The sequence below is a fragment of the Artibeus jamaicensis genome, unplaced genomic scaffold, assembly GCF_021234435.1.
Source record: "Artibeus jamaicensis isolate MK-2021 breed Jamaican fruit bat unplaced genomic scaffold, CSHL_Jam_final scaffold_1689, whole genome shotgun sequence".
Lineage (NCBI taxonomy): Eukaryota > Metazoa > Chordata > Mammalia > Chiroptera > Phyllostomidae > Artibeus > Artibeus jamaicensis.
The window spans coordinates 6,660,671-6,682,765 of record NW_026522029.1 but is presented as its reverse complement, the minus strand read 5'-3'; the positions used below and the strand labels follow the sequence as shown (position 1 = coordinate 6,682,765).

The following is a 22,095-nucleotide window of genomic DNA, read 5'->3' as shown; positions in this document are numbered from 1 at the left end:
GACTAAATACAGTTTTGATTCAAAGGGCATTATGAATTTTTTCCCTTACAGTATTCTTAGTTAAGCCACCCACTTTCAAAAGAAAAATGACTTTTTATTTTTACTAATCATTTAAAAAATTATTGTGCCTTGTGAATACTCATGGGGAAATCTATAATACTCTTTTAAACTGGGGACATTCTTTGTGCTAGAAGTTCAGTTCCGATATTTTTAGACCCTCTGCTCTTCTGTTCACGGGCTCAGTGCAGATCACGGCACAGCAGTACAGAATAGTCCCACCTTGCTTTCAACAAAGTTGGCGTCGATGGAGAAGGCAGGGCTGATTATGAAACAGTCAGAGTGGAGGTTGCCAAACTACTACAGTCTAAGGCCTGTCATTCTGTGGCTCTCAAGGTAGGAATGGCTTTTGCTTTTGTTGTTTTACAAACAAACCATAAAATTTGAAAAAACCAAAGCAGAACATGCAATATAGACTCTGTGTAGCCCACAAAACATACAGTCTGGTCCTTCACAGGAAAAATTTGCTGACAGTGAATTAAAAGAATATACTCATACATCACATAAAATAAAGTTAACTAGAGACATTAGGGAATGCAAATCAAAACCACAATGAGGTACTATTTTATAATGACTAGGAAAGCTGTAATCAAAAAATGGACAATGGCAGGTTTTGACAAGGCTGTGGGCGGATTGGAACATCCATTGCTGGTGGAATGGGAAATGGGAAGGGTGATGTAGAAACCGTTTGGTGGTCCCTTAAAAAGTTAAACATAAAGTTACCATATGACCCAGCAGTTCCACTCTAGGTATGTACCCATGAGAATTGGAAACCTATGTTCACATGAAAACCTGTTCACTGTGTTCATAATATTATTGGCCCTAATGGCCAAAAAGTGGAAACAGCTCATGTCCATCAGCTGACAAATGGGTAAACAAATTGTGGTGCAGCCAGAGAATAGAATATTATTGAGCCATAAAAAGAGATGAAGTACTGATATGTGCTACAATGCAGATGGACCTGGAAAAACATGGTAGGTGGAACAAGGCAGGTGCAGTACTCTTCCATTTGTAGAAGTGTCTAGAATTGTCAAATTCCTAGACACAGAGAACAAATGATTGGTTGCCAGAGGCTGGGGGGCTGGGGAATGGGGCATGACCGCTAATAATACGGGGTATGTTGTTAGGGTGGTGAGACGTTCTGAAATTAGGTAGTGGTCATGGTTGTCCAACCTGTGAATGTACTTTAAACCACTGAACTGTATTCTTTGAAGGTAGCAAGTTTTGTATGTGTAAATTATATCTCAAAAAAAGAAAATGTGACCAGAGACTGTGTAGTTTTTATAAAGAAAATAATGGGAGGTCAGGTAAAGAAGAGAAGGCAAAAGGCATGATTTAACGCAGGGGTCTGCAACCTGGGGCCGCAGATACCAGTCAGGACCTATCAGGAATGCAGCTGGACAATAGGAGGTGAGCTTGAATAACCCCCCGCCACACCCGTCACACACACACACACACAGAGAGAAAAATTGTCTTCCACGAAACTGGTCCCTGGTGCCAAAAAGGTTGGGGGCTGCTGAGTTAATGGGTATAAATTTGAAGTTGGGGTTTCAGATGCACCCCAAAGGGCATGGAGGATTTGGGTAGAAAAGGGGGAAGTAGGTATGGCATTAGAGATCTAAGAAAGGGGTGGAAGCCAAGATACTGTGCTTAGCAGAAGAGGAAGACATGGCAAGATGTAAGAGGAAGGAAGACAAGCTGAGTCTCTTATTTTTGTGGGGCTTCTGAACTGGAATATTGAACTGATCCGACCTGCGAAGAGATCACACTTTGTGCCATCATTTTCATGGAATAAATCGTGTATTCTTCTAGCCTGGTGCAGAATTTCTTCCAGCCGGAAGGTAAGACCTACGGGCTGTCTGCCCCGGTGCTTGAACAGGTTACCTGCAGGGGTTTTAGTTCTCAGTACAGTTATGCTTTGAGGGATTTGCTGCCATCTTCTTTGCTTTGAACCAGTTTTAAGTCACACACTTTATAAAGTCCTTTCGTGGGCATTGCCTCCTGTAATGCTCTCACCACACCTGTGAGATAAATGCTATCACTTCAGCGCCAGCATGGGACATGACTTAGAAAGCCTCGGTTCAAATCCTGGTTCTACCATTCTCTACTGTATGAGAATTTTGATGAGTTATTTTACCTGGCTAGGTTACATACTTTCTCTTACATAAAGTGGTAATTATAACATGCTAGAGTAGTATTTAAATAAGTTGACAAAAATAAAATTCTTAGAATCTTGTCTGACACACATAGGAATCCCTCAATAAAAGTTACACTATCGATAGATCCTGAGAATTGAATGAGGCTCAGAAGTCCAGAGCCTTCCAGACAGTAAGCGGTAGAGCCAGCACTTAACGATAGGTGTTCTCAATTCAAGTCCTGTTGTTCTCATTGCGTTTTACCAGATTTTATTACCCACTTATTGATCTATCAGTCATATATTAAGAAACTTTCTGAACTTGCATTTAAAAGGAGGCCAGCCCCGACTGGTGCGGCTCAGTGGGTAGGGTGTCCTCCTGCAGACGGAAGGGTCGCAGGTTCCATTGCTGGGGAGGGCATAGGCCTGGGTTGCGGGCCAGGCCCCTGGTGGGCAGGGTCTGCGAGGGGCAACCCGTACAGGTTCTTCTCATACATCGAGGTCTCTCTGCCTCTCTTTCTATCTCCCTTCTCTCTAAAAATAAACGAAATCTTAAAAAAAAACAAAAGACCAGAATAAGCCAGATATTCATGGCATAGGAGACGCTGTAACTTACTAACCCAGTCTTTTGTTTTAATCCACTGGTACCCAGTTCTTAGCAATTATAACTGAATTATGAACTATGAAGGGAAAATGACAAAGGAATGTTAGAGTTAACGTAATTAACAAAAATTAACTTGAGCATGATAAAATAAACAATTAAAAACAATAGGAGGGAAAACCGGCAGTAATCAAAAGAATGGATGTCCTCACTGCTAAACAGAGCAGACTGAACTGATAGGGAGAAGAACTTCTTTCAGAGACAAATGTCAGAAAAGAATAGGAGTTCACAAAAGAAAAAACATGTGACTGATAAATATTTGGAAAAGTCTAACCTCACCAGTTAAAGAAAGTCAAAGTACAACTATACATTTTTGATGGTATTAACAAAATAAGAGCATTTAAGTTGAAATAAGAAATTTTAACTTGAAACTCTGTGCTGTTAGGGATATGGTGAAATGGGACTCTCATATTCCTGATGGGAGTGTAAATTGATGGAGCTGCTTATTTCCATGATGAACCTTAAAAATATTCCTCACGTTAGATCTAGTAATGAGCCGTCTTGAGAGTATAACCCACAGAAGAGAATGATAGCTCTGGGTAAAGGTGTGTGTGCAGAGACTCACCGCAGCATGTACCTGCAGTAGCAGAACACTCGGACTGTCGGCAGAAAGGACATCACTGTCCTAGTTGAATCATTGTACGTTTATCGCATTGTTGTATAATTTGTTGAAGCATTTTGTGAAGAATTTGAACGACCTTAGAAAAAGACCGTGAGATAAAGTGTGGAGAGAAGAGAACTCGGGGTGGAAAGCCGCAGTGCCATCCCCTGGGGTCCAGCAGTGCGCTGGTCTTGAGAACGCCCCTGCAGGAGTTCGTTCTGCATACTCCTGCCTGGTGTAAAAGTGAGTGAGAGAAAAGCCCCCTTGGACCCAAATCCTCTTTCCCTTGTACTAATGACCACCCCATTTCTCTATTCTGTAACCAAACTCCTCAGAAAAATTCTCTGTAATGTGATGTTCAATTTCTTACCTTCCGGTCTTTGCCGAACCCAGCCAGGCCCTTGCCCCTCGGTTATGCCACTGAAATGAGCTCATGGAGTCTCCAGTGACATCCAGTGGTCAGTTTGCTCATCTCAACTTGGCGGCTGCATGTTAGCAGAAGAGCACTTCCTCTTCTTGGAAATGCGTCCTTCTTTGTTCCAAGAAGTCACACATGTGGTTTTCCCCAACCTCACTGGCTGCTGCTTCTTGTCTTCCTCCCTGGCTCCTACCTGTGGGGTTTTTTTAAAAGTTAATATGGTGAATTACATTAAAAAAAATTATAATACACATCGTTATAACCATTTTTAAATGTAGAGTTCAGGGGCATTAAATACATTCACATTTTCGTGAGACTGTTAGCACCATCCATATCCAGAACTTTTTCCATTTTTCCAGACTGCCACTCTGTATGCTTTAAAGACTAACTCTATTCCCCTCTTCCCTTGACAACTTCCACTGTACTGTCCGTGAATTTGACTGTGGACTGCTGTAGGTCCTTTATGTAAGGGGAATCATACAGGGCTTGCCCTTTGTGACTGCCTTGTTTCCCTTACTGTAATGTTCTCAGGGTTCATCCACGTTGTAGCACGTGTCAGAATTTTCCTTTTTATGGCCGAGGAGTATTCCACTGTACGTGCATACCGAATTTTGTTTGTCCACTCATCTGGTGGCAGCTACTTGCGTAGCTTCCACTTCGGGCCTGTTGTGAATAATGCTGCTGTGAACGTGGGTGCCCTTACAGATACCTCTTTGGGAGCCCCTGCCTTTCATTTTCTCGGGGATACACGCGGGAGTGGAACTGCTGGGTCGTGGTAATTCCACTTCATAATCTTTCGAGGAGCACCACGCTGTTTTTCCCACCTGCAGTTCAGTTTCTCCGCATCCTCACCAACACGTTGTTTTCTGGTTTCCTCATTTTTTTTGTTTTGTTTTGTTTTGTTTTGTTTTGTTTTGTTTTGTTTTGTAATAGCCATCTTAGTGGGTATGAAGTGACATCTGATTGTGGTTTTGATTTTCATTTCCCCAATAATTACTCACGTTGAACATCTTTGTGTGTGTTCAAGGCCATTTGTACGTCATCTTTGGATAAATGTCCCTTTGACTCAGTTTAACTCGTTTTTAAATTTGTTTTGTTTTTGAGATGTAGGACTTAATTTGTATGTTTAACTTCTAAGAATTTTATAGTTTTGCTCTTATATTTAGGTCTTTGATCCATTTTGAATTAACTTTTGTATACAGTGTAAGGTAAGGGTCCAAATTAGTTCTTTTGCAGGTGAGTATCCTGGTTTCCCAGTACCATTTGCTGAAGAGACTGTCCTTGCCTCATTGAATGGTATTAGCATGCTGGCAAATCATTTGGCCACTTAGATATAAGGGTTAATTTCTGGGCCCTCTAGTCAACAAATTTGGACATGTTATATTTTAATTTTTATTCTGTTTGGAATGCTAATTTTTCTCTTGGTTTCACCTTTGAATCATAGATTGTTTGGTTAGTTTCCAGAAATTTTGGGGTTTTCTTGATATCTTTCAATTATTGTTTTCTAAGTTAATTCCATTGCATTTAAAGGAATTTCTTTAAATTTATTGAGATTTATTTTATAGGCTAGATTTGGGTCTTTCTTATTAAGTGCTCAATGTGCATTTGAAAATAATGTGTATTTTGTTGTTGGGTGAAGTGTTCTATAAACATCAATTAGATCCAGTCGATTGATTGTGAACTTTGTTCTTAACTGATTTTCTGCCTGCAGGATCTGTGGGTTACTGATTAGAAGATACCAAAGTCTCTGGTAATAATAGTGGCTTCATCTATTTTTCGTTGTTGTTCTGTCAGTTCTTATTTCATGTATTTCGTTAGGTGCGTCCACATTAAGGATTGGATAATTATTGAAGGATTGGCCCATTTATCATTCTATAATGCCTCTCTTTATCCCTGATCATTTTTATTGCTCTAAAGTCTGCTTCTTCTGAAATTAACATGGCTGTTCCAGCTTTCTTTTGATTTGTGTTCATATGGTATATTTTACTCTATCCATTTACTTTCAATCTGTCTGTGTTTTTATATTCAAAAGTGGGTTTCTTGTAGACAACATATATGGTCGGATCTTTTTTTTTTTGTAACCACTCTGACAGTTTCTTTCTTTTAATTTGTGTATTTAGACCATTGATGTTTATAGTGATTGTGGGTATACATATCAGTTGCACTTCTTCTTTTTAGTGGTTTCCCTTGTATTTGAAATATATATTTACAGCTAATCCAAGTCCACGTTAATGTAACACTCCACCACTTCATAGGTAGTACCAGTACTTTATAGCAGAGTATTCACAATTCTTCCCACCAGACTCTTTAAGAGCTTGGTCTTAGATCCAGATACGCCAGCAGAAAGATCCTGCCTTTCAATCAGGGGTTGCTAACTGGGTTCCTAGGTCTCTGCTTCTGTCTCTGTGTTGATGGTTTTCAAAAACTGGGGACCTTTCAAGTCAGTAAGGTTCAGAATCAATAAATGGTATTATGCTGGCTCCAGATTTGAGGTTCCTAATCTGACAGTGTTCTCACTCTTGTTTTACATACTTCTCCACTGTTCTGCTCAAAATACCAGTAACACTCTCCTTACGATAGCAAGGCGTTCATATGTGTTATCTCATTTGATGTTCACAGCAACATTGCTGAACTGTGTCCCTTACTTGAAGATTAACCCTCTTTCTACTTCAGGTCTCAGCCCCATTCCATACCCTCCTCACTAGTCCATATACTCCAGTTTCTCATTCTTTTGTTCCATGTACAGCCTTCTTTTCCCCTCAGATTCTCTGCTCAAGGACTTCAGGTGGCTTTCCCCCTCTGGTCAGAAAGTTTCAAGTTCTTAGTATATCTGTCACACAGGGACTTTGGCCACTCCTGTACTTCCCCCTCCCTTTCATTGAAAATGCTCAAGCTACCTAGACTTCTTAAAATAATTTTTTCATGAGACTCCTCATTCTCCTGAATTTGTGCCTTGTTAAATGGAATTTCATGTCTGTTATAATCTCCCTCTACCTGCACCCCTTCCTCTGCCTGACCTTCAAGAAATTCGTGCAAGGCATAGTGAAAAAAATCTCTCTTCTTTCCATACCCCTTCATTCCTCAGTTTCCTTCCAAAGGTATTCTGTGCAAATACAGATTTCTAGGTATATATATGAGTAGGGGTGAGTTAGTCTGATGGTTAAAGAGTATAAACTCTGGAACCACTCTGTCTGAATTTGAATCCTGGCTTCTCTTACTAGATTTGTGGCTTGGGCAGATTACTAGTACCCACCTCCTCGTAAGCTTTTTGTGAGGATTTCTGCAACAGTGCCTGGAATGTGGTAAGCTCTCAGTAAACGAACGTATGCTGTTATATAACAAGTCATATTATATAGAAAAGAGAATGGCATTTAAAATCAAGAGAGAGCCTTGGTTGGTGTTACTCAGTGAATTGAGTGTTGGCCTGCAAACCGAAAGGTTTCAGGTTTGATTCCTGGTGAGAGCACATGCCTGGGTTGTGGGTCTGGTCCCCAGAAGGGGGTGTGTGGGAGGTAACCAACCAAAGTTTCTCTTGCATGTGGATGTTTCCCTCCCTCCCTCCCTCCCTCCCTCCCTCCCTTCCTCCCCCTCTTTCTAAAAATAAATAGATAAAATCTTTAAAGTAAATAAAATCAGGAAATATACAGCTGCCTAGTTAGTTTTCACCTACATCATTTAATCCAAGTTAAACTTTGTATGGTTTTCTCAGCTTTATAATGGGGATAATGCTATACAGTTTTGATTTTTATGCACTAAAAAATACAAAGGGAAAGACCTTTGTAAATGATAAAATGCTACATAAAATTAAGTTGCTATAGGTCACATCATTTGCTTCCTCTGGGCAAGGTCCAGGCATGTCAGCTGGTTTTAAGAAATGAAGTAGCCTTTAAAGAAAAATTTCAGAAATTTACTGACAGTTATGCCATTTTGCCTTAGAAATTATTCTAAATTCATACTTTAGACATGGCTTGTTTTTTGTGTTAGTCTTACATTTTAAAATTACGATTATGTAATTTATGAGGCAGTGCCCTTAAGAGAATCAAGTGTCTAGAATTGGTATACTTAGCTATACCTAGCATAAATTAGTAAACCTAATTTAGTAAACTTTATTTTTTGAGAAAAAGATATTTTTGTCAACCTAGAAATTGTTGGTCTCTGCCTATAAAATTTTCTTCATACTTCACAAATGTGTTTATTTACCTGTGATGATAACAGTTGCTAAAGAATATTCATTTTACTAAGTAGATGGTAATACAAGTAAAAAGGGTTCCCTTATGATGCACCTTCTGACGACTTACTGTGTTGCTAAAATAGAATATAGGCATTTCCTTTTTTTTTTTCACAGCTCATGGACTTAAGAACACATGTCCCACCCAAAGGCAGCGAGTGTGGGGTATTTTTGGATACTGTGATATCCTACCTTCTTCTGTTGATGAGGTGCATTCCCAGTATTCAGCATGTAGGAGGAGGAGTTGCAGTCGGATTGAGTGGGTGCTCCAGCAGGATTCCAGTCCCGCAGGAAGCCCCAGGGTTCAGGCTTCTACCCATTTCGTGAGACTGCTTGTGAGAAAAGGAAGGAGACCGGGGGAGGGGTCCGGGGAGGGGGCTTCTAGAGATGAAAACTCTAAGTAAAACTCGATAGACACGTTTAATAATAGATTAGACTAGAGAATTTAGTGCACTGGAAGATGATCTCAAAAATAACCAAAATGAAGAGGCTGGGATGGAAAATATCTAAGCGAAAACAGGAATTGGAGAGTTGTGGCAGAAATCCGTGATCTTCCTTGATTCATTTCCCCGAAGTAATGGATGTGTCTGTTGGCTGCTCTGTTGACCAAGCTTTACAGTTTCCATTTGTGACAGTAAGGTTTGGCTATATGACAAACATTTGTGACAGTGAGGTTTGGCAACGTGGGTGCAAGTGGGAGTGACGCGCGCGCAGGTTCTAACCCTACAGATTATGCCTGTGAGGGGAAAGCGGTATCCCTTACCTTCCTTTCTCCTCCTTCCCGTGGCCTGGAATGTGGGCGTGGTGGGGACCGATCCTTAGCTGTGTGGAGGAGGGCACGCTGGGGGGAGGGTGACAGAGCAGCAGGGTCTAAGGGTTCAGCCGCGTTAGCTGGCTGGGCTGCCCCACCAGCCTGCACCGTCCCTTCCATCTGTCGTATGAGAGGGGAAAAATTCCTGAATTTTGTTTAAAGCCACAGTAGGGCCTCTTATTATGGGAGCCTAGTCCATGTTCTAAATAATAAAAGAGCATGAGAAGCTCTAACAGTTGAGTAGAATCCAGATGTGAAGAAAAATCAAGTAGAGAGAACATTTGATGAGATTATGATTTTGAATTTTTAAAACTGTAAATACCCAAATCCTAAACAAGCTATAAAAATCAAAACCTAAAACAGTTCATGGTTAAATTTGCACCTGTTCAGAGATCTTAGAAATAGCCATGGAGAGAAGACAGATTACCTTCAAAAGACCTACAATTAGTTTGATTTATTGAAAGGAAAAATTAAAACCAGAAGTCAAGAGAATAATTACTATAGTGTGCTAAGAGTAACTATTAAAGCTAAAATATTTTTAAAGGGTGTAAGTAACATAAAGTTTTCTGAAAAATAAAAGCTGAATGACTTTTTACCATCAACACCACTGAGACAAATTTACAGAAATACACTGCAGGTAGAAGGAAAGTGATCCCTGCTGGAATGCCTGAGATCAGTTGGAAATGAGAAAGGCTAAAACCTAAATAGCCAAGCACTCAGTGTAAAGTAGAAAAAGAAAGAAAGAATAGACCTCAAAGCAGAAATTAAAGTAATATAAAACAAGCCACAGTGAATAATGCATAAAAACAGAGTTTATTAAAAAGTCATAAAGTGAACAAACCTGCTAAGACTGATCCAAAGTCGGGGAATGGCATAAATAAACAACACAAATGAAAGAGACGCTGTGACCACTGTTGCTGCAGAGATGATTACTGGACTAGCACACCAGCACACTTTTGTCTAAGGAATAATTTCAGTGTATTATTTTGTGTGTTGTCATAACAGCATATTAAGCCTTTCAAGACCTTTATCAGACTTGCCAAAACTTTGATTCCTGAATAAGTAAGAAGGTTGAATTGATTATCTGGCAAGTTTGGATAGAAAATTATGTTGATACACAAAAATTTCAGAATAAACACAAATTACAAAAAAAGGAAAGGCAGTCTTAATGTGCTACTTTTCTATGTGTTATTTGAGAGAGCTAAAGTTCTCATCTACCATAATAGCATATCTAAAACTGGAAACTGAGAGATAGCAGTGTAACTGCCTTATTTATAAATACAGGGGAAACCATTCAAAGAAACGGAAGTTTGAAGTCGTTGTCATAGGTTAAGAAGATATAGTGAATGTCGTTTCTTTGTTCCAAGTGTTTTTTATTTTTGTAATGCCTGCTCACAGTGACAGTTTGCAGATGTTACTTTTATATGAGTAAAGAATAAAGCTTTTGCAGGGAAGACCAGATAATAACAGAATTTGAAACTTCATTATTTGGAAAAGAAACTAGAGCTGCTTATTGAAAGAGCGGATATGATGGTGGGCAGGGGGCGGGGAGATCGCTGTCTTCACATATTTGAAGTGGTATAGACTGGAAGAGGAATTCTCTTTATTTTGCTTATCACGGTGCAGGCACTACAAAGAACCAGCAGTGTGAAGAACATTCTAACTATCAGATTACCCAGAAATGGAATGGACTATTCTGTGAGGGTAGATTTGAAAGAAGTAGACAGTCCACCATATCTAGAGATGGTTTTGGAGTGAATTGCCACAAAGAAAAACACCTGTAGTTCAGGCATATTCAATATTTATAATAAGAAAAGACAAAATTAGCTATTCATACAACATGTAACATTTGGTACCTATAAATTAAGTATATTATTTTCTAAGTCTTTAACTTTTGTCATTTATTGTTTACAAAATTAAGATTGGGGGATTTCTTTTTACGGTATTGGGACTGTTTTTTCTTATTACTTTTGTGTATCTTACTGTTATTTATTTTTAATTTTTTTTAAAGATTTTATTTATTTTTAGAGAGGTGGTAAGAGAGGGAGAAAGAAAAAGAAACATCAGTGTGTGGTTGCCTCTTGTGCACCTCTCACGGGGACTGGGCCCACAACCCAGACATGTGCCCTGACTATGAATCAAACTGGCGACCCTCTGGTTCGCAGGCCAGGACTCAGTCCACTGAGCCACACCAGCCAGGGCTAATTTTCATTTTCTACTTCATGTTGAATTGGTCGAGATTCCTTTGTCCATTTTTCCTCTAGAGATTTTCAGGTTATATATAATCCAGTTGTGGACACTACATTTTTCACATTTAGATTTCTATTTTCTCAACATGTATATAGAGAGATTCAATATCCTTATCGTTTTCCCAAGAGAAAAACTTTAACGCAACTTTACTTTTTAACTCCTCCCAAATGAAAATGTTGAGATAAGAGTAGTTTTATTTCCAGGTTTGTGTATGCATTTTATAGTGACAATTAGATTTCTAGCGATAATTTTTCCCAATGTATTTGTTTGCCTTGATTTCTTGTACGAGTGCCTTTCTATTTCTTGAATAGTTTTCCTCTTTTTGTTGGATTATCAACGCCACTAATTTTGGATACATATTTTTATCATTAGTTTTTGCTGTTTGTATTATTTATAGTAGTGCTATTTAATTTACAATCATTCTGAGACTGGGTAGTGATATTTTTGTATGGATTTCAATCCTGAAATTTGTTGAGGCCTGATCTGTGGCTCTGTGTGGTCTGTGCTGATAAATGGTCCACGTGCCCTGGAAGAAAACGTGCAGTTTGCCGCTGTTGGGAGTGGTGGTCTGTGTGTGTCTGTGGGGTTAAATGTTAGCATCTGATCATGGTTGCGTATTTGCCTGGTTTTCACCTTAGTTCTGTTGGGTTTTGCTTTACATATTTTGCTTGGTGTTTTAATTGTTTTTCTATCGAACATTTATTAATGTAATTACTGGTATATTTGGATAATCTGACATGTATTTATTTTCTGTTTGTCTGATCTTTGTTCCTTTATTTTTCCTTTCTTCTTCTGGTTTTAGTCATTAACCCATTCCAGAAGGTGGTGATTTACAACAGTAAGGAGCATTCCGACTCCAGTTTCTTGGCTGTGGAATTAGGGAGTGGCTTGGTGGGGCGGGTCTGGCCTGAGGTCTCCCCGGGGTTGCCGTCAGATGGTGGCTGTCGGGGATCGTCTAGAAGGCTCCTGTACTCATAGTTCTTGGGGCACGCCAAGAGCTGGGGCTCCTCAGGCCCCCCTGTCTCTGTGCTCTCTCCAGAGTGGCAGCTTGGGGGCAGCTCGACAGCTCTGGTGCTCTTTCTGGCTTCAGAAGTCAGACCACCTTACTTCTGCTGTTTGTTTACAAAACTCGCCCATGTTCGGGCGGCGAGGGTGTATTTTTTCTCTCTAGGAAATGTTCAGGATTTTGCCTCCACATTTGCTGGTTTGAAATTTCAACTACAGTATTTGCAGTTGTGAGTCTTGACAAGGGTGGTGGTGGTGGTGGTGGTGGTGACGATGACGACTGCTTTCACTGGGCACTTTACATCTGACGATTCCTGACTTTCTTAATTTACCTCCGGAAGTGTCCTTCTGTTATTTCCTTGATGTTTCCATTCAATTTCTAGACCTCCTTCCAGACAGCTGCAGGTTTGGGGTTTCTCCTCCTCCTTCTTGAGCCTTCCGCCCCTGTCCTTGGGCCCTGCGCTCTGCAGTGGGTTCAGTGCCCTGGTCCGCAGACTTGCTTTCTGGCCTTACCCGGTTTTCCCTTCGGCCCATCTACTGGACTTTTTCAGTGGTCATATTTTATGTTCTAAGTTTTCCATTGTGTCCTTCAGAAATTTCTTTTAAGGACATTATGGACATTTCTTTTCAGTCTTGTATAGGCCCTCTGAACTCAGTTTTCTTTGGATCTTGCTTTGTTTGTTGAATTTATTGCCCCCGCCAAATTGTTTTCCTCAAAGTTGTGATTGTCTTGTTTTGTTGGGAACCCAGTGGCCTCTTCTGTCTACAGTTCATCTCCTGCCACTTGGGTGGGGATTGGCAGGGGGCGCAGTGGGAGGACTGGGCGTGCCGGCGGTACGAGTGCGAAGACACGTTTATCAACTGTTGGTAAGGACGTCGTGTCTCATCATTTACCTCTGTCTCCATCCTCCCAAAGCCCTGGGCTGGACAGGAAGGAGAAGAAAGTGTCAAGAAGGTTCTCTCAGCGAAAAAATAATGTCATTTCATGTCAGTAAAAAGTTGAGCTTCATTACTGTGTACTATGAAGAACACTTCATATTTTAGAAAGTTAAATCTTAACCATGATTTCCGTATTTGCTCATCACTCCCCCCCCCACCCTGCCCCCAGCATGTTGTGGTCAGTTGTCAGTTTTTAAATATTCGTGGCTTCCATAAGCATCGAAATGTAACCAATGAAAATAACTGCTTGTTAAGCAACTACCATCAGTGTTTTTTAATGTAAAATTTTTCTTCTCTAAAAATTCTTGTCACAACTAAATTTTCTTTAATAGATTTTGTTTTTTAGGTTTAGTTATAGGGAAATGATTGTGTCTTTGAGTTACTTGGTGTACATATTTAAAAACAAATAGTGGGATCTATTTGTGTCACAAAGACAATCAAGTTCTATATTACTTCGTGATGTTTAGAAGTACTATTGCTGAAGGAAAAAGAGAAAAATGCTGTAGTGTAACTTTGGACCATGATGTTAGGGATTCAAGATTGACTTAAAATTTAAACACAGAGTAATGTTTATTCTTGGCCTCCTTATTTGTCAGGGAATCTCAACTGGAGTGAGAAACTTCGTGGTGCCGTGTTGGGGGTGCAGGGCCCGGGGTGTCCATAAAAGGGCATGGGGTTTGCTTGGGAGAGCACGGTGGTTCTCTGACTTGGCAGCCATGCGCTAGAACGCACCCCTTTGAAAAGAATATATTAATTCACACCATTCCTTATTGGGTATATTTGTGTGTATGTGTGTTCTTGCCTAAGCCTTACATTTTTGTATTTGTGTGTGCGCATATAGATTTACATCTGTAAGCCATGGTACGTGTTACGTGTAAAAGAAATAATTCTCTGTACATACAGTGCATGTGAAACATGACTTTGGACTTGAATGTCGTGCCACTTGACTTGAGGCACAGAGGCCAGATAGTTCAGTGTTGCAGAATACCCAGAATAATTTGGCCATGCCTGAGTGCTTTCCCCAAATCTTCTTGCCCTGGGAGGCAACTTGGAGAGTATGAGTATTCCCTCTTGAAAGATACACATTTTTGGATTGAATGAAATGACGAAATCACATCTTGTTGAAATGACAGCAGTCCTCCAACTTAGAATCAGTTGGGGCCTGCAGAGGGAGTTTCGGGAATGCGCATCTGTCTGGGTGAGGTGCGTGCGCTCGTGTTGACCATCAGCATTTTTTCCCACAGAAGTCAGAGAACCGCCTGGTGCAGGTAGAGGTATAGGATGACTAGTGTCCGGCACACACCTCTCCCACTTTACTTTTTCCTCAGGAATCTCAAACTGAACATTTGGCAGAAAGTATTGTCTTGGTTTGAAACCTCCTTTTGTAGTTCCTATCTTAATGGGAGGCATTCCAGCAGCCCCTCATTTGTCCAAGCTAGGTATCTAGGAGTTATCCTTGACTCCTCTTCATTTGCCTTAATAATGGCCCATGGTCAGCCGCGAGGTCCTCCCAGCTCTCCCTGCAGGAACCACCGGTCCCTCTTCAGCCCCGCGCCCCTTCCTGTGCAGCCCTTCCGGGGCCTCCTCCCTGTTCTCCCTGCCTCACTTTCTCTTTTCTTCAGTCCATTTGATATGAGTACTTTTACCGGCTATTTTGCTAGAAAATATATCTAACTACATGACTTTTTTTAAGTATCACTGTTTTCTCCCTATCGCTTTCTAGGTAAAGCGTAAACTCTTTAAATATGGCAAATACCTTTGCAAGCACTACCCAGTCCCCATACCCAGCCTCACTTTCTAGACCTTTTAAAACCCTGTGTTCTAGCCACACTGGTTCTTCTCTATTTCATGGGTCAGAGTGCTTGCTCAAGCTGTTTCCTCTGCTTAGAGCACCCTTCCCTACATACCTGGAGCGTTCCTATTCAGTTGTTCACTTAGCTCTTACGTAACTTGCATTGAAAAGCTGTCTTGCACTCCCCTTTGTTATTCTGCCCCTCCCCAACCGTCTGATTTTGTCTTCATAGTAACTTTGTTCACGTCATCTGGTAGTTAATTTGTTTTTTCTTCCTCTCCATGCTACTTGAGGATGGGAAACATGCTTTTGATTTTTGTGTCCCTGGCACCTAGCACAGAACTGATGATACCCAGGAGGTGCTTTCTAAGTGTTTGATTCAGAACAACAGCCATACTTGCCATAGCGTCTGTTCATAGTCCACTAACATACCTTACTGTTAATCAGCTCAGGTTGCTCTAATAAATTACTGTGGACTGGATGGCTGAAACAGCAAGTTTCCTTTTCACAGTTCTGGAGGCTGAGAAGCCCACGATCAAAGTTCTGGCACATCAAATGTGTGGTGAGGACCTGCTCCTGGCTTGTATCCTCACAAGGCAAGCACAGAGAGAAACAAACTTCGGGTCTCTAAAGGCACTAACCCCATTTATCAGGGCTCCGCCTTCATGACCTCATCTAACTCAGTTACCTCCCGGAGGCCGCTCCTCTTAGTACCATCGAGTTAGGGGTTGGGTTTCAAGGCAAGAATTTGCAGGGGATGCATTCAGTTCGTGACACTATGAATATCGTTGGCATTCTGAGAAGTTTCCCTTTTTTCTCACTGAATTTTATTTTCTTTTTTTAAATTTAATTATTTTTCAAGTACAGTTTTCTGTCTTTTACTCCCAGCCCACCTCCCTCCCATTTCCACCCCTGTTAGTTTTTGTCCATGTGTCCTTTATACTTGTTCCTGTAAATTTCTTTAAATTAACTATAGTGAGCTATAATTTATATGCAATACCATGTACCTTTGTTAAAGGTACAGTCTAATAAGTTCGATAAACGTGTGCACCCTGTACCCACCGCCACAGTCAAGATACTGGTGGTCATTTAAGTTCCCTTGTACACCGTCGTCACCAGCCCTGCCCTGTCACCTCGGGGCCCGGGCAGCTCTCTGGCACTGTGACTTAGTGTATCTCTTCGAGGGTTTTACGTAAGTGGAGTCCTACAGCAGCCACTGTTAGCGTCCGTTGGGCTTATTTTGCTGAGTGTGTTTCTGAGATCCGTCCATGTTGTTGTGTCTGTCAACAGTTCGTGCCTTTACGTAGATCTAGTTTCTGTCTCAGCATTTCCTTCCACTCGAAGAACTTCCTTTGCTTTCATAAGAGTCTGCTGGTCACCTTTTCCCCCCACTATTTTTTTTAATAGTCTGTAAAAGCTTTTACTTTCATTTTTGAAAAATACATTTATTGTATTTACCATTTAGGTTCACTGCTTTCTTCTTGAAGCATTCTAAAAGTGTTTCATTTTCCTGTCTTGCATAGCTTCTCAAAAGGCTTCATATTTTAAGTTTGTTCCTCTGTCATCTAAATTCTTTCTCTCCTCACATTTTCCCTTCTTGCAGTTTTTCAGGAATTTGATTATTGTGCCTTGTATTTTTCTCTGTATTTATACTGAGAGAGGGCTCAATGAATGTCTTGAATCTGTAGATTTATATTTCTTATCAAATTTGGAAAATCTGTTTGATAGCTTGACGTTGTCCTGTGGTTCTCTTCTCTTCTTTTTCTTCTGTCATTTCGACTCCCTCTTGACCTTCTTCCTCATCCCCTTTCCTCTCTCCGCATCTTGGTTCTCTGAAATTTTCTTTTGTCGTATCTAATACACTATTGATTCCATCCAGTGATACTTTATTGCAAATACTGTTTTTAAATTCTAGAACTTAATTTTGGTTCTTTTCCCCCCTATCATCTCTCTCTCCTCTCACGTTTTCCTTTAAACCCTGAGCATATTTACAACAGCAGTTTCGGAGTCCTTACTATGTTGTCTCACTTCTGGGACTGTTTGCAGCTGACTCATTTTACCCTGATTTCAGGTTACATTTTCTTTCTTCCTCGCGTGTCCACTAATTTTTTATTGGATGAAATGGACATTGTAAATTTTACAGTGTTTTCTATGATGGATATTTTTTCTTCTTGTGAAGAGTTTTGGATTTTGTTATGACACGCAGTTGAGTTACTTGCGGGTTGTCTCTCTCCGTTCGAGGCTTGTGTTCGAGCTGTGTTAGGGGCGTCTGGAAGCACTTCCCCTGTGCGAACCCTCTGGGTTGAGTTGATTGCCTGTGTTTCAACAAGGAGGATTTTTCTGGTCAGAACCCCATTATTTCCCAGTACTCGTGGAAGTGTTCACCTTGTAGATGCTTCTTTATTCTTTATCTTACCTCATGGAGTTTCATCCCGAATACCCGGCTTAGCATCTGGCCACAGACTCAAGTGGACAGACTTCTGTGCAGATTTCTGGGGGGTTCTGTGTATAACTTTCTTTCCTGGCATGTTCCTGGTCTCTGCTTAACCTCTCCCTCCTGCACCACAGTCTGAACAGTGCCTTCCAGCAGGAAGCCAGGCCGTGGCAGGTCTCATTTCAGTCTCCTGCCGCCAACCCCCCTCACCCCCCAGGCCCCCCCCAACCCCCCATCACAGCCCTGTACTGCTTGGGGACCGTGTGGGACAGTGCTTGTTTTTATGGTAGTGCTGCGATTGCAGGATGGAAAGCTCATTCTTACATATTCTATCCTGGCCACTGGAGATTCTTTCCTGCCTTTTTACCTTTTAAGCATCGAGATTTTAAAAAATGCTTGTATTTCCTGTTCTTCTCTGTAGCAGTTTGGGCCTCATGGAGGATATTACTAATACCCACCTATGTAATAAGTTTTAACAGCTTCATCCATAATCTCCCATTCCTATCCTAGTAACCTTCAAGGTAACATTTTACATAGTTCAGCTATAGTACAATAGTGAGAGCAGAATAGTATAGAATTACCGTATTTCAAGCAAATTAAATAGCATGTACATTATATTAAAGGTTATGAGTAAACTTTTTAAAAAGTACATAAGTTTAAATGATAGCTTCATAAATAATTGAATTTATAATTGTTAACTGCTAGTTTTAACCTTATTTTCTGATTAGTCTTAAAAGTAACATGAACAGGCTAATGGTTGATGCTTGTCAAAGATGATCTGTAATGGGTCAGAATGCTTGGCCATAGTCCTGAGAGTTTATATTAAACTCGGCGTGGTCTTACTGTGTAGCCTCTCTGTCTTCGCTTTGATGGTCTTGAGGGGAAAGCAACCAAAAGCAAAATCACACACTACTTTGTGTAACAGTTATATTAGCTTGGTCAAAAATTTTGGTTATGGGTTTTTTTTGTACGATGGCTCTGGTAGCACTTAGTTGTCTTTAACTTCACTCAAAAATCCTTTGTTAGATTATATTGTGACGACTGTCATATCAGTGTGCATTTTTTAAAAAATCAGAATTGGTGAATTTTTGTGCAGCCATTTTCATGATGAAGATGGAGGAAAACATGCAATGTTTTGGCATATTGTGCTTTATTATTTCAAGAAATGTAACAATTGAAATGCAGAAAAAGATGTGTGCAGTGTATGGAGAAGGTGCTGTGACCGACCCAATGTGTCAGAGTGGTTTGCGGAGTTTCTCGGTGTATTGACATTTTGGCCACAGAATTCTCTGCTGTGGGCCGTCTTGCACGTTGTACATTATGGGGAAGGTGTTTAGCAGCCCCCTGGTCACTATGCACCAGAAGCCAGTAGCAGGAGAGAGCTGACATACTCAGATATCCAAACCCGTACAATGATTGGTGAAACAGAAAAACGTGTCTTTTATTTTATGGAAAAAAACAGTACCAGACTTTCTGGCCAACTGAATGATAATCTTTGTTTTTCCCCAGGTTGTCGGTATTTAAACAGGCCACACCATGCGTGAGTACAAGCTAGTGGTCCTTGGTTCAGGAGGCGTGGGCAAGTCTGCTCTGGTAAGTTAGCCACCGGACTCTGACTGACTAGCGTAATACAGGAAGAGCAGTGATACTTTCCTGCTTTGAAATTTCAAGTCACTAAAGAGAAAAGGTGGCAGTATTCTTTCATATGCTTACATCTAGTCCAGAGGGGAAAGGGATTCTTTCAGTAACCGTGGATGTATAGTTTTATAATGGTGACTCATTCATGCTTTCATTATCAAATACTTACTGGCTCTTACTATATGTCAAACACCAGTGTTCCTGATTCAAAGAGGTGTGAGGTGGTTTTAATTTTTAAGGCACTTACACTTCATGGGGGAGACTGAGTGTGACGGGCAGCAGTGGAGTAAGTCCTGCCGTACCTTCAGCTCCCAGAGCTGTGTGGCGTGAAGGTGGGCTGTGCGTGTGTGCTGCATTGATTCAGTAAACATGAATGGGGCTCTGGCGGCGTCGGGCTCCGAGGTGCTGATGGGGAGCGCATATCACCCTGGATGAGACGTGCTCATGGACAGTTAAACCAAGAACCACATGATTATAATCGCCAGAGATAGTTTGAAAGAAAAGCACCGGTTGTTAAGAGAGGCCCCTGTGTCAGGTGAGCCTAACAGCAACGAAACCACTAAGAAGACAAAGGCCGCACTTGCCGGGGCAGGGGTGGGGCAAACGAGGGAGAGCGGAGGGAGGTGAGGTGAGAGGTGGGCAGCGCCAGGTTGGGGCTCGAAAACCATCTCAGACCTTGGAACCTGCTCTTCACGGTGATGAGAAGCCGCTGAAGACAGGGTTTGGGGGAGGGCTGGCAGAACGGGGTGTGCGTTTTAAAGAGGGCGCTGGCGCTGCTCTGTGTAGAGTAACCAGGCAGAGTGGGTGTGGGGCAAGTTAGAGGTGAACGCAGTACCCCTTCTTGTTTGTGGAGGGTGCGTGAGGGCCACGGCAGTCAAGAAGAGGAAAGTAGATGTTTCGACTTAAATAGGGTGGACCTGACATAACTTAGTGCTGGAGTGATGTGGGGATGAGGAGAGAAGGCGCCGTCGAGGACGACCCCCACACCTCTAATCGAGCCGCCCACTCCATGGGCGGGCCACTGATGGAAGGGAAACTCTGGGGAATGAGGGGATTTAGAGTGGAGGTCAAGAGTCGTGTCCAGTTTTTTGTTTGTGAGATGTTGGAGAAAAAACATCAAATAGATAATGGATCCTCAAGATAATAGATTAAAAGAAAAACTTTTGATAGGACTTGGGGTACAATGGATACATTGCTGATATTTAATTTCATGAGTATGCAATGTTAATTCAGCACGTCTATCTGAAATTTACTCCCCCACAAAGTTCACACAGTGACATGGTCAAGGATATCCACTGTGACATTCTTCACAGTGGCAAGAGTTTGGAAACAACCTAAATGCCTAGTTAAGTAAGCTTTTAATAGCATATTTTGAGTAGACTACTGTATAACTATTAAAAAATGTAGCAGCTCTATGTATATAGATACGTAATGATATCCAAGATGTACTATTTAGGGAGCAAAAAGGTCCCGAACAGAGCAGACTACCGTTTGTATTTCACAAACCAGGGAGGATGAGGAAGAGACACATAAAATGCACGGACCGCCTGTCCTCCGCAGGGTTAAGTACACCACAGATAGCGGTCACTTCCTTGGGAGTGGGATGGAGTCACTGGGGACAGAGGTGGTGGGAGGGTTGGTGAGTGACCACTGCATATTCCTTTGGATCTTTGGCACTTTATCCTATGTCCATGAAATTACCTTTTTGAAAATAAAGTAATTAAAAATCCCTAAGAGTAAGGTTGTCTGGGGAGAGGAGAGAGCTCACACTGGGCTCTGAGGACTCAGCCTTTGAATGCTGGGCAGAATTGAAGGATCCCGAATATGTAAAGAAAATGTCTTGTACTTGAATGTGAAGACTCTGTCTTGACTGGCTGCTCAGAAGTCAGGTCAGGCAGAGGAAAAGGATCTGGGGGTGAGGTGGCTGGGCTCGACACAGCAGCTTCAGTGAGTGATGGTGGCGGGACCCTGCTGGGCGTGACCCTGCTGGGCGGTTGAAGAGTGAATGAGAGCTGAGGTCATGGAACCACCCTTGTAGATGAGAGGGGACCGTGAGGGGCAGGAACCGGAGGGGGCGTGGAGTTAGGGGAGGTTTTCATTTTCAGTCGGGAGATGGGAGAGCACGTTAGTGGGCGGGAGGCAGTAATCCCGGGGAGAGGAAGACAAAGCTATAGGAGAAGGGAGTGACTGGTACAGAACAGACAGTGAGTGAGGAGGGGAGCAGAGGATCCAGTGGGAAGACAGCAGTCTGCGTGAATGAGTGAGATGTCAGCGAGAGCCGAGAGCATGAGGTTCCAAGAAGTAACGGAAGCTTGCGTTTAGAAGAAAGGAGTGAGGAGTGTGGGGGTGTCTTTTTGCAAGTCCCTTGTCTAACGACTGGGTTGTGGAACGACCTGGGTTCCCAGACCTGCCGCTGCACGATTCCTGGTCTGAAGCATGCGGTGCACAGGGCCCGGCAGCAGTAAGGCCCGCGTGAGTGTGACCCGTAGGGTAGTAATGTGGGTGTAATGATTCATGGGTTTAATTTGAACATTTCACCTCAAGTGTCATGTGGTGTGCTTGAGTGTATCATTATGCTCCAGAATTACATGCTTATGATTTTGTAATAAAAAGGGGCATTATTGGGCCAGACCCTGTATTTATGTATGTATGTGTGTGTGTGTACATATATATATATATATATCCTTTTAAAAACTCCACTGTAACTTTATGAGAGAATGTATTATAGTATTATTAGGAAAACAGATCTTTTTTCCCCCTAAATCTCTTCCTTGAACCATGTTGAGGACCTTTGCTCTAGTCTAAAGCATAGTAAGAAGTTTTTCATATTTAAATGAAAAACTTCATATTTTTCATATGTAGTAGTACTAAGAAGATGAGGTGATTAAATCCTTGATAAAAATAAAGTTCTTGGTATAATTCTGTCCTGAGTTTCCTTTGAAGAATAGAAGCTTAGTAGGAGAAAGACATTAGAAGTTTACCATATTCAAGTCAGCTGTTTAGCCGAGGCCCAGATCACGCACGGAATGCTCCTCTGGGCAACTGAAGCACAAGTGAGCTCAGCCCCACAACTTAACCTTCTTTTCGAGCAGCGATGGGCTGGTCCTGTTTGAAAGGTCCAGGAACT

At 41.6% G+C, this 22,095-nt stretch overlaps 1 protein-coding gene across 2 annotated transcripts in view; it reads left to right on the top strand.

The window, feature by feature from the left end:
• Positions 1-22,095, top strand: part of RAP1A (RAP1A, member of RAS oncogene family) — a 65,100-nt gene that overhangs the window by 27,296 nt on the left and 15,709 nt on the right. The window contains exon 2 of one of the 2 annotated variants that reach the window (XM_037152548.2): positions 18,840-18,923. In XM_037152548.2, the coding sequence (XP_037008443.1) occupies positions 18,867-18,923 (57 nt within the window). In that variant the 5' untranslated portion in view covers positions 18,840-18,866. The remainder of the gene's footprint in view (positions 1-18,839; positions 18,924-22,095) is intronic. The other variant, XM_053655877.1, reaches the window with a different exon arrangement.